This window comes from Schistocerca americana, chromosome 2 (assembly GCF_021461395.2).
Source record: "Schistocerca americana isolate TAMUIC-IGC-003095 chromosome 2, iqSchAmer2.1, whole genome shotgun sequence".
Lineage (NCBI taxonomy): Eukaryota > Metazoa > Arthropoda > Insecta > Orthoptera > Acrididae > Schistocerca > Schistocerca americana.
Genome location: NC_060120.1, coordinates 398,739,306 through 398,752,329, shown reverse-complemented (window position 1 = coordinate 398,752,329; position 13,024 = coordinate 398,739,306). Strand labels below are relative to the sequence as shown.

The following is a 13,024-nucleotide window of genomic DNA, read 5'->3' as shown; positions in this document are numbered from 1 at the left end:
TAATTGGATGGTAAGGCCATTTTTTGGGAAGGGTGGGGATTCCACGAGCCAAGCAACAACACAGGAACAGGTATGTGGGACTGGGTTTTGGATGGGGATAAGGAAACTTTTCTGTTCTGCCACAGAGGGAAGGAGCAAGGATCCATGGTATAGAATAAAAACACACAAAAATACATGCATAATGTAGAAATATGCATGAAAAAATTTGCAAAAATACACTAAAGTATATGGGAAAAGTCACGAAAAGGACAAAATGAGTGAAGTATGGGGAAACAAGTTGAAACCTGAGAGATAGGCAGTTAGTGAAAGGAAAACACCAACTGAAATCAATATGGAAACATAACGAGATCAAAGAAAAAATAAATAAAAAGATTGGAATGTGGGTTGCAGGTCTGTGGGCAGATAAGTGTGAAGAAGGGGGACAGCAGATGTGACTTGTTTAGGTAAAGTTAGTATGTACAAACTGGAATAAGAGAGGAGAAAGAGTGGGGGGGGGGGTGAAGAGGGGATGGTAAGATGATGTACAAGTATGGAAAATACCATGTGAAAACACGCGAGAGTGAGGCAAGAAGAGTGATCAGTCTGAAGGTCTAGGATTAATGATATCTGTAGGAATAATGGGGGCAAGAGATGCTGCACCAACAATCAGTGCAGGCTACAAGACTTGTACGTGGACGAGACAACTGACACAGTGGGGCTCATAAGCAGCACATGCAGCACAGACTGGAAAGTAACAACTGAAATACAGGAAAGAATAGAAGGAGGGATGGATACTGAGTATAGTTAAGTGTTAGAAAACAGTAACAAATGAAAACAGCACTGATTTGAGGGATGGAAGAAAAGCCATTAGGCAAAATTGACAATGGAAAATTTTGGATGGAATAATGATAATATAATGAAAAGGGTGGATTGCTACTCACCATAAAGCAGAGATTCTGAGTCGCTGATAGACATGACAGAAAGATTGTCAAACAAGTAAGCTTTCAGCCAAAACGGCTTTCAACCAAGTTAAACACAAACACACACACACACACACACACACACACACACACACACACACACACACACACACACGTGTGACCATGGTCTCTGGCTGCCAAGACCACACTAAGAGCAGCAGCCCAGGATGGGAGAAGCAATCTGGATAGTGTGGGTAAAAAGGAGGCTGGGGGAGAGGGGAGGGTGAGGGACAGTGGGGTGGAGTGGGGGACAGTAAAGTGCTGCTTGTGGGAGTGTACAGGGAAAAAGTGCAGGGAGGCTAGAGCAGCTAGACGCAGCTGGTAGGTTAGACGGTAGTGGAGGAAGGAGAGCAGGGGGGGGGGGGGGGGGGGAGGAGCAGGCAGGGAAAGGAAGAAGTAAAAAGACTGTGGACGTGTTGGTGGAATAGAGGGCTCTACAGTGCTTGAGTAGGAACAGGGAAGGGGATATGTGGGTGTAGCACAATGACTAACAAAGGCTGAGGCCAGGAGGGATACAAGAACATAGGATATTTTGTAGGGAGAGTTCCCAAATGCACAATTCAGAAAAGCTGGTGTTGGTAGGAACGATCCAGATGGCACACACAGTGAAGCAGTTAAAGTTGTGCTGTGCAGCGTTCTCAGCAACTGGTTGGTTGGGCATGTTTCCTGGCTACAGTTTGTAGATGGCCATTAGGCAGCTTGTTGGTTTTCATGCCCATGTAGAATGCAGTGCGGTGGTTTTAGCTTAGCTTGTAGATCACATAACTGGTTTCACAGGACATTCTGCCTCTGATGGGATAGGTGACGCTTGTGACCGTATTGCAGTAGGTGGTTGTGGAAGGATGTATATAACAGATATTGCATCTGGGTCTATTACAGGGATATGAGCCATGAGGTAAGTGGTTGGAAGAAGGAGTTGTGTAGGGATGGACGAGGATATTGTGTAGGTTCATTGGGTGGTGGAATAGCACAGTAGGAGGGGTGGGAACAAGAGTCCGTAGGGCATTACTCATAAAAGGGCACCACGAGCAAAAGCCAAACTCCTGGTGGAGAATATGATTCAATTGCTCCAGTCCTGAGTGGAACTGAATCACAAGAGGAATCCTACTCTGTGACCAGATGATGGGATTTTGGGAGGTGGGGAGTGACTGGAGAGACAATGCTCAGTTCACCTGTTTTTGTGCAAGGTTGGGAGGGAAATTACAGTCTGTGAAGGGCTCAGTGAGACCCTTAGTATATTTCGAGATGGACTGCTCATCACTACGCTATCCACCACCTCTACAATTACCTCCAAACCTTCACCACATTCTTTCATAGGTGACAAACCCTGCCTCGCAGATATACTACATTTACCCCCCCTCAAAAAATAAACTCACAGCAGCATACAGTATCCAGACCCAAACACACCTGAACACAGTCACAAATCTTTCTTCTAAAGTTTTAACCTCACAGAAATATCAGTCCTTTACAAAGCCCTCACCTTTTCCCTCACTCCCAAATTCAAACATAAAGGAGTTGTTAAAAATCTTCTCTCCATCTCCCGGTCCCAACAGTGTAAAATACTTTTCTGCCACCAACTCTACCAGCTACCAGTTAGACTCACATGAAGACCAATCTTGAATCCTGGCTGACTCCGTTCACTCCTCTGTCCAACCATGATCCACCCCCAAATCACCACCTGTTAACTTTCCAGAAATCCCTCAGCATTCAAGCTAACCTTACATCTGCAGAAAGAACCACAATCTACCACCTAAAAACTGATCCCGACCTTCTAATCCTACCTACTGACAAAGGATCCATCACTGTTGTTTTGAACAGTAAAGATTACCTAGCAGGAGGACTCTACCGGCCATCAGATTCATCCACCTACAAATCCTGCTACAGAGACTCCATTTCAGAAATCCAGCAGGATCTCCAGTCTATCCTCAAATCCTTAGGCCCATTGCATAACATCTCCCCAGAGTCTCTCTCTCTCCTCACCCCTACCACTCCCTGCACTCCTATCTTCCACAAGCTTTCTTAAGTCCATAAACGCAACGACCCAGGACACCCATTGCCCATTGTAGCTGCTTCACAGCCTGCACCATCTGGATCCTTCCTATGGACACCAGCTTTCCTGAACTGTACAGATGGAAACTCTCGCTACAGTATGTCCCATGTTCCCTTAACTCTTCTGGCCCCAACCTTCATTAGCCACTGTGCTACAACCACCTATCCCCTTCCCTGTTCCCACTGCAGCACTGCACAGCCCTCTATTCCACCTATGCACCCACAGTCTTTTTACTTCTCTCCTTTTGCACTGCTGCCGCCCCCCCCCCCCCCACCCTTCCACCTTCCCCTGCTGTCTGTCTAACCTCCCCACTGCACCTAGCTACCCTTCCCTCTCTACACCTCATCCCTTTAAGCTCCCACAAGCAGTACTTTACCCTCCCCTGACCCCTATTCCTGCAATCCCTCCCTCTCGCCGCCCCAGCCTCCTCCTCATCCTCTCCCATCATGTGCTGCTGCTCGCAGTCTGGCCTTGGCAGGCAGAGACAGTGGTAATGTGTGTAATAGTTGTGGTTGCGTGAGTGTGTGTGTGTGTATGTTGTATATTGATGATATTAGATAAGCCGAAAGGAATCTGATTGAACTTAATACAGATTCCAGTCAGTAAAAAGCATGATCACCTGCCTGGACTCCTCATCAAGCAGTATCTGATACCATCTACTGGGGCAGCAGTCTTATCTCGTCTGTCAGACTGTGTGTTGGGTGATATCAAGATTAGTGGCCTGTGTAACTACCTTGACAACATTCTCATCTATAATAACTCTTTTGACCAGCATCTGTGTGATATTCAGGGGGTGTTATCACAGGTTTGGGCAGCTGCGTTAACAGTTGAACCATCACCATAGCCAGACATCAGATCTCCTTCCCGGGGCATCTTGTTTCAGAGGACCAGGATTGACCAAGAGTGTAACTTTGCCTTACAATGGTCCCCCCCCCGCCCCCCCACCCCCACCCCCGGAATAAAAAGGGAATAGCTGAAAATTTGTTCCCAATGTCACCCAGCTTGCTGCCCCTTTAATAGTTTACATAAAAATGGGGAGGCCTTCATCTGGGAAGAGTGTCAGCAGTCTGCCTTTGAGCCATTAAAACTGCCTAGAGTAACCCTCTAGTCTTGGCCATCCCAGACTTTCAAAAGGCCTTTATCATCCAGACTGATGCCTTCAACGCTGGTGTTGCCACTGCTCTACCGCAAAAACATTTTGGGGAGAGGCACCATGTTGCCTGCACTTCTATGAGCTTGACACCAAGTGAATTAAAATGCTCCATTTACATGTGTAAGGCTTTGGCCATACTCTTCACACTCAAAAAATTTAAATTCTACATAGACCATAGAGGATCTTGAAACTGACAATCAGGTGTTAAGCTGGATCCTCGGCCATCCCAGGAAAACTGGCAGAATTGGTAGGTGGGCGGTGCGCATATCCACGTTCCGCTTTTGGGTGTGGCATATAAGAGGGGCTGATAAACAGGTGGCCACTGCACTTAGCCAGATGTTTCGGGAGGACAGTGAGGAAATAACTAATTGTGACAAAGCATTCGAGGAATTGGCTGGTGCCATCTTAACCGAGGTGCTGGAGCTCTTTGCTGGTCTCCAAGGTGCTGGAGCTCTTTGCTAGCCATGGCTTTAAGCAGGATTGGGACCCTCAAGCTGAGGACTATTAGGAAGCGTCTGTTTTCAAGGGCCTCCTCCAGTTGGAGAGAGAACAACACCCTCTGGACAAGTTATTTACAGATTATGTGTGTTTGTCGTGGATGGCTTTTCCCGATTCAACTGGCTTATTTCCTGTAGGTGGATTACAGCCGTAATTACTATCTACTATCTTCCTAAGGTGTTGTCTATATTTGGTCCACCCAAGGCTTTAGTTAGTGACAATGCTCCAGCCTTTGTTTCAAAAGAATTTAAGTGCTTTTGTTTTCAGAAAGCCATTAAGACATATTACAACAATGCCCTACTATCCCCACATCTCATTTGCTGCGTGAGTAAATAGGAACCTTTAGGCTGCTCTCCTCATCTATCATAATACGACCTGTATTAAGTGGGATTCCTCGCTCCCATGGATCAACCCTGCCTTTCATTCTACCCAACATGGGGCTATGAAGGCCACTCCTGCTACAATAATGTTTGCTTACCCACTCAATTCTCTCGTTTCCAATATGTGGAACATTAACGACCTTTTGCCACAATATCCAGTTCACTCTCCATCGACAAGCCAATTGTTACAATCAGGGGAGGCAGCCTGCTCAAGTGAAAGTTGGGGATCGAATTTTTGTTCATAATTTCGGCTCTGGGGGCGGTAGCGATGCTGATATTTCTAGGAACCTTGTGCCACATTTTCTAGGATGTTATAACGTCCTCTGAGAGCTATGTCCTGTTAATCTTTTAGTCCATAATCTAGCTAACAGTAGGACCACTTGAGTACGCATCAGACAGATTAAACAAGCCAAGTAGAGCCCCTCTGTTCTCCAACTCCCCTGTCAGGAATAGGCTTGGAAGAGGGGGGAGGGTTTATTGTTTCAGTGGGGGAAGTTGAGCTGTGTCGGCTTGTATCGATCTCTCTTTTGGGCAATCTCTTCCGTTTGGTTTCTCCTCTGGTTGTCTGGTGGTGCTGCCTCTGTGCTGTGGCCAGTGGGCCAAATTTTCATGGCACGCAAGCCTCGTTTGGACAACACTGGGAGGAAGTTAGGCTCCGAGCTGATGCAGTCAGTGAGAGGCTGATAGCTATTGGTTTTCTATTGAAAGTGTGTTGTCACCACCGCCCACTGTGTTGCTGTCTGTCGAAGTGACCTCTTGGTAGCAAGCTTCAGTTGGCAATTCACTCGCAAACTTTTCATTGAGGACAACTGTGGGTTAGTTGGTCTGTTGTCTCAGCACACGACGTGTATTGAGTCTTTTGGTTGCTTCTGGATTCTATGTATTCCTGATAACTTTCAATTCATCCCTGTCAATGCACAGTGACTGGTTTCAGTATTGTTTGAGTTATTTGTGGTATTGGTTTTTGGTGGATCTGTGAAGAGGTCCAACTAACAGCAGTCCTACTGGGATAAACAGGGCAATTTGGCCATTCAGTGAGATGTCCATTAGCCCTAGCCACACAAGGAAATGGCTGTCATATACTGTGAACCATAGATGAATGCCCTATTTTGGTAAGGTGCAGTATTTGTATCTAGTGAAATTTTTGAATGAGTTGTCAATCTTAATGCTGTCTGAGTATTGGATCTGTGGAAGCAACTTGCTGTAATTACCTCTAAATATTTCCCTCTCGTTTAACTGTTTGTCAGTGTGTGTGTGTGTGTGTGTGTGTGTGTGTGTGTGTGTTTTAGAGTTCTGGGGAAAAATAATAGTTTTATTGCAGTTGTCTTTGATTATTTCTTGGGCTAAAGTGTTTTAATCTTATCTAAGCGTTTGAACCATGGACCTTGCCATTGGTGGGGAGGCTTGCGTGCCTCAGCGATACAGATAGCCATACCGTAGGTGCAATCACAACGGAGGGGTATCTGTTGAGAGGCCAGACAAACATGTGGTTCCTGAAGAGGGGCAGCAGCCATTTCAGTAGTTGCAGGGGCAACAGTCTGGATGATTGACTGATCTGGCCTTGTAACACTAACCAAAATGGCCTTGCTGTTCTGGTACTGCGAATGGCTGAAAGCAAGAGGAAACTACAGCCGTAATTTTTCCCGAGGGCATGCAGCTTTACTGTATGATTAAATGATGATGGCGTCCTCTTGGGTAAAATATTCCGGAGGTAAAATAGTCCCCCATTCAGATCTCCAGGCGGGGACTCCTCAAGAGGACGTCAATACCAGGAGAAAGAATACTGGCGTACTACGGATCGGAGCGTGGAATGTCAGATCCCTTAATCGGGCAGGTAGGTTAGAAAATTTAAAAAGGGAAATGGATAGGTTAAAGTTAGATATAGTGGGAATTAGTGAAGTTCGGTGGCAGGAGGAACAAGACTTTTGGTCAGGTGAATACAGAGTTATAAATACAAAATCAAATAGGGGTAATGCAGGAGTAGGTTTAATAATGAATAAAAACTAGGAGTACGGGTAAGCTACTACAAACAGCGTAGTGAACACATTATTATGGCCAAGATAGACACGAAGCCCACGTCTACTACAGTACTACAAGTTTATATGCCAACTAGCTCTGCAGATGACGAAGAAATTGATGAAATGTATGATGAGCTAATAACAGAAATTATTTAGGTAGTGAAGGGAGACGAAAATTTAATAGTCATGGGTGACTGGAATTCAAGAGTAGGAAAAGGGAGAGAAGGAAACATAGTAGGTGAATATTGATTGGGGCTAAGAAATTAAAGAGGAAGCCGCCTGGTAGACTTTTGCACAGAGCATAACTTAATCATATCTAACACTTGGTTCAAGAATCATGAAAGAAGGTTGTATACATGGAAGCACCCTGGAGATACTAGAAGGTATCAGATAGATTATATAATGGTAAGACAGAGATTTAGGAACTAGGTTTTAAGTTGTAAGACATTTCCAGGGGCAGATGGGGACTCTGACTACAATCTATTTGTTATGAACTGTAGATTAAAACTGAAGAAACTGCAAAAAGGTGGGAATTTAAGGAGATGGGACCTGGATAAACTGAAAGAACCAGAGGTTGTACAGAGTTTCAGGGAGAGCATAAGGGAACAATTGACAGGAATGGGGGAAAGAACTACAGTAGAAGAAGAATGGGTAGCTTTGAGGGATGAAATAGTGAAGAGCAGGGCTGGCTAGAGGACAAATGTATGGATGTAGAGGCTTATCTCACTAGGGGTAAGATAAATGCTGCCTACTGGAAAATTAAATAGACCTTTGGAGAAAAGAGAACCACTTGTATGAATATCAAGAGCTCAGATGGAAACCCAGTTCTAAACAAAGAAGGGAAAGCAGAAAGGTGGAACTAGTATGTAGAGGGTTTATAAAAGGGTGATGTACTTGAGGACAATATTATGGAAATGGAAGAGAATGTAGATGAAGATAAAATAGGAGATATGACACTGCATGAAGATTTTGACAGTGCATTGAAAGGCCTAAGTCGAAACAAGGCCCCGGGAGTACACAACATTCCATTAGAACTATTGACAGCCTTGGGAGAGCCAGGCCTAAGAAAACTCTACCATCTGGTGAGCAAGGTGTATGAGAGAGGCGAAATACCCTCAGACTTCAAGCAGAATATAATAATTCCAATCCCAAAGAAAGCAGGTGTTGACAGATGTGAAAATTACTGAACTATCAATTTAATAAGCCACGGCTGCAAAATACTAACACGAATTCTTTACAGACAAATGGAAAAACTGGTAGAAGCTGACCTCAGAGAAGATCAGTTTGGATTCCGTAGAAATATTGGAACACGTGAGGCAATACTGACCCTACGACTTATCTTAAGAAAATAGATTAAGGAAAGGCAAACCTACGTTTCTAGCATTTGTAGACTTAGAGGAAGCTTTTGACAGTGTTGACTGGAATACTCTCTCAAATTCTGAAGGTGACAGGGGTCAAATACAGGGAGAGAAAAACTATTTACAGTTTGTACAGAAAGCAGATGGCAGAGTCGAGGGGTATGAAAGGGAAGCAGTGGTTGGGAAGGGAGTGAGACAGGGTTGTAGCCTATCCCCGATGTTATTCAGTCTGTATATTGAGCAAGCAATAAAGGAAACAAAAGAAAAGCTCGGAGTAGGTATTAAAATCCATGGAGAAGAAATAAAAACTTTGAGGTTCACCGATGACATTGTAATTCTGTCAGACACAGCAAAGGACTTGGAAAAGCAGTTGAACGGAATGGACAGTGCCTTGAAAGGAGGGTATAAGATGAACATCCACAAAAGCAGAACGACGATAATGGAATGTAGTCGAATTAAGTCGGGTTATGCTGAGGGAATTAGATTAGGAAATGAGACACTTATAGTAGTAAAGGAGTTTTGCTATTTGGGGAGCAAAATAACTGATGATGGTCGAAGTAGAGAAGATATAAAATGTAGACTGGCAATGGCAAGGAAAGCGTTTCTGAAGAAGAGAAATTTGTTAACATCGAGGATAGATTTAAGTGTCAGAAAGTCATTTTTGAAAGTAGTAGCCATGTATGGAAGTGAAACATGGACAATAAATAGTTTGGACAAGAAGAGAATAGAAGCTTTCGAAATATGGTGCTAGAGAAGAATGTTGAAGATTAGGTGGGTAGATCACATAACTAATGAGGAGGTATTGAATAGAATTGGGGAGAAGAGGAGCTTGTGGCACAACTTGAGTAGAAGAAGGAATCGGTTGGTAGGACATGTTCTGAGACATCGAGGGATCCCCAATTTAGTATTGGTGGGCAGCGTGGAGGGTAAAAATCGTAGAGGGAGACCAAGAGATGAATACACTATGCAGATTCAGAAGGATGTATGCTGCAGTAAGTACTGGGAGACGAAGAAGCTTGCACAGGATAGAGTAGCATGGAGAGCTGCATCAAACCAGTCTCAGGACTGAAGACCACAACAACAACAACAACAACAAGCGTTTGTCATTTTTTAAAAAAAGAAAAAGGGAACAAATTTGCAGAAGGTTAAGTGGTGAGTTATTCTTGTGTGTTACTTGGTTACTGTCTAAGTTGATCTAACACTAATATCAGTTTGTTAGTTCTGTAGCCTGGGCTAGTTAGCAATACTGTATGTTGACCCAACTTCTGGTTGTCCAAATGGCCAACAAATTGTTCCAGTGTGCCTCACCAGCCAGCTGACTTGATGACGGGAGAGGAAACAGGCATGGTTCTGGGCGGAAGCTGGTACTAGGACCTCATTGGGACCACTATTCTGTGCTGAGTTGCTGTTGTGGGTCGTCGGTCACTTAAGTTCTTACGCTTAATGCAATACTCTGTCCTAGTGATCTTCTTAATGTTCCATTCTTTGTTAAATTTGCTCTTGCCTGCCTTCCCCTTCCAGAATCAAGCCTCAAAATTGTGCAAACAGAAAGGTGTAAAGCCTTCAGACAGTTACTAAATTTCACCAAGTTAAACTCTACTGAAAGTTTAGTTCACCTTGGATAGATATATTGTTTAGGAATAATTGTAAAATATCTTTTTATCTTTCTGTTAAAGGGTATTTTAAACTTTTTTTTAAAGAGAATATTTCTAAGCCTTCTGGGGCTCTGTAATGATCTTGACCTTGTTGTGATACTTAAAAATTTCAAGACAATTTCAAAGCCTTCTGGCACATGATGATTATTGATTTTGTTCTTGTTGTAAATTTTTTAAAGTAAATTCTAAGCCTTCTGGCACTCTGTGATTATTGATGTTGACCTTGCTGTAACTTTTTTTTAATAGATAAATTTCAAAGCAAATTTTAAGCCTTTCTGGTACTCTGCGATTATTAGTAATTATTAACTGGCTTTTTGCTTCATTCCACTGTGACAGAAGATTTTAAATGTTTTCACAAAATAAATCTAGATGTTGTCAACCACAAGTGATGCTGAACCTGGGGCTTGGCCCTTCAATGAATTCCTGCCATCACCAATGACAGGCCATTTCAAGTGTCTCAGTAATCTAATGCTATTCTTTGCTTCCTGCAAATAAATTACCATATGATTTGCCTAATTAGTGATGAAGTTTCTTTAAACCAAGTGTCAGGACGAAATTCCACAATAATAGCTTCAAGGATGCTGTAACATTGATGAACATTCACAGAAATGACATGCAAAATTAACCTCAAATACTCCAACACACCAGTACAAAGCAGCTCTGATAATGTTCTGATATTCAGTTAAAAGAATGAGATTCTCACTCTGCAGCGGAGTGTGCGCTGATATGAGACTTCCTGGCAGATTAAAACTGTGTGCCCGACCGAGACTCGAACTCGGGACCTTTGCCTTTCGCGGGCAAGTGCTCTATCATCTGAGCTACCGAAGCACGACTCACGCCCAGTCCTCACAGCACTACTGGCAGAAGTAAAGCTGTGAGGACTGGGCATGAGTCGTGCTTCGGTAGCTCAAATGGTAGGGCACTTGCCCACGAAACGCAAAGGTCCCGAGTTCGAGTCTCGGTCAGGCACACAGTTTTAATCTGCCAGGAAGTTTCATTCAGTTAAAACTTGTAGATTTGTCAGTTAATGCCTAAGTGACATACATCATGAACATTAATAAGACCAACAAACTGCAGGGACAAATTCTTGACTGGAAATGGAGGAAAAAAGGTCCTATGAATAAGTGTCCAAAAATGCATCATTATTGTGGTAGATGGCGCTGGCGAATGACAATTCCTCTGACCACGTGCCATGTGTTCCTTGTGTGTTGCAGATTGAGTGATTAACACATCATACTGTAAGCAGCAGAATGGTCTGGTATTTGTGTTGAGAACAAGCCAAGATTGTGTTTTTGTATTACCATGCAAATGAAATGGCCGAGATGCAGCTATACCAAAAGTACACTCACACACGCCAACAACATCACACAACATTTCAAGCCCTTTTTGGAAGTTTGTTTGATTATACATCCTTTCAGACAGATGAATGTGCAGGGAGCCAGTGGACTATGCGTACACCAGATCTGGAGAATCAGTTTCTACAGGTTATTAATATGAACCCAGCAAACTGGTGTAAGCCCACGTAAGATTATGTGTATCCTGTATGACAACCACTACTATCCCTATTACCTACAGCCACATTACACCACATGGAGGCCACTTTGGACATCTGTTGTTATGTGGATGTGATGCAGCTCTTTACTGTGCTCTGGGACAATCTGCCATCGTTGCACACACACACACACACACACACACACACACACACACACACACACAGTCCATTTCCGGACACATTTTTGTAGGATCTTTCTTCCTCCATTTCCATTCAGGAATCTGTCTTTGCTGTTCATTGGTTTTATTATTAGATTGGAAATAAGTTTTTCATTTTGTGAAATTATTACAAATTTCTGAAGGCAATCCAAGGGCCAGAATTTTTTTTTAGTTTTAATGATACTCTGTGCACAGCCAATATTTGTCTTAAATGAAAAAGCAAAGCAGCATATATTTTACATACCATATCAATCTGAGCTTGATACTGCATTGTTACCATTCCAATAAATACTTGGTTGCACTGCAGCTCAAAACAACCCTCAACATCATCAACATCATCCTCATGGCCTTCATTACCCAACAGTGAATCTGTGAGGAGAATGATAATGCCAATTACACTGACTTATAATTATGAAGAGGATAAAAGGCAATGACAAATTAAATAATAGCAATATCATGTAGTGAAACATCTCAGTGGCTTCTTTTTTAAATAGGTAAATAATAGCAAAACTAGATAGATAGATAGAAAAATGTAAACACTACATTGCTTAGAATTAACTACGATGGAAGAGTAAATTTATTTTTCTTCCACTTCCTCCATTCAACTGTACCAGACTTAATAAATTTTTATATTTCATAAACATTAGTTTTATGTTTCAATAATTCCTAAACACAACAGAAAAAAGAAATAAATAATTACTTAAATAAAAACTTTTTGATATAATATGTATTTAAAATGGGCTTAAAAGTATAAAATAATTTCTCCCAGCCCCATACAGATCACTAGCCCTGCACAGATAGTACTGAAAATTTTGTAAAATTTAAAGCTAAAAACATGGGGTGCGTGCAATAGATAAGTGATGCATGAATAGTTCACATAAGTCACTACCAGTTATATTGTAGAGAAATGGTATGAAATGTTCTGTGATTTTACTCAAAGACAGCTACTCTCTACATCTCTTTCTATTGTCTATTGCATGCATCCCACATTTTTCATTTTAAACTTTACAAGTAAAGAAAAAAAAAGAAAAAAAAATCACAAGCACAGATTTTCAGGACTATCTGTATGGTGTTACAAATCTATATGGTGCTAGGTGATAATATTTCATACTTTTTTAGTCTGTTTTAGAAAGTGTTATATTCACAAGTTTTTTATTTAAATAATTATTTTCTGATTTTTAGTCTTGTATGAGACAAATTTTTCAATTTATTTCAAACATTTTGATGATATTACAACAGACAC

The 13,024-nt window shown here is 42.3% G+C and overlaps 1 protein-coding gene across 6 annotated transcripts in view; it reads right to left on the bottom strand.

The window, feature by feature from the left end:
• The window catches only part of LOC124596296 (transmembrane protein 94), a 493,514-nt gene that overhangs the window by 218,604 nt on the left and 261,886 nt on the right, over positions 1–13,024 (bottom strand). For all 6 annotated transcript variants that reach the window (XM_047135396.1, XM_047135395.1, XM_047135394.1 and 3 more), the window contains one exon: positions 12,026–12,150. In XM_047135396.1, the coding sequence (XP_046991352.1) occupies positions 12,026–12,150 (125 nt within the window). The remainder of the gene's footprint in view (positions 1–12,025; positions 12,151–13,024) is intronic.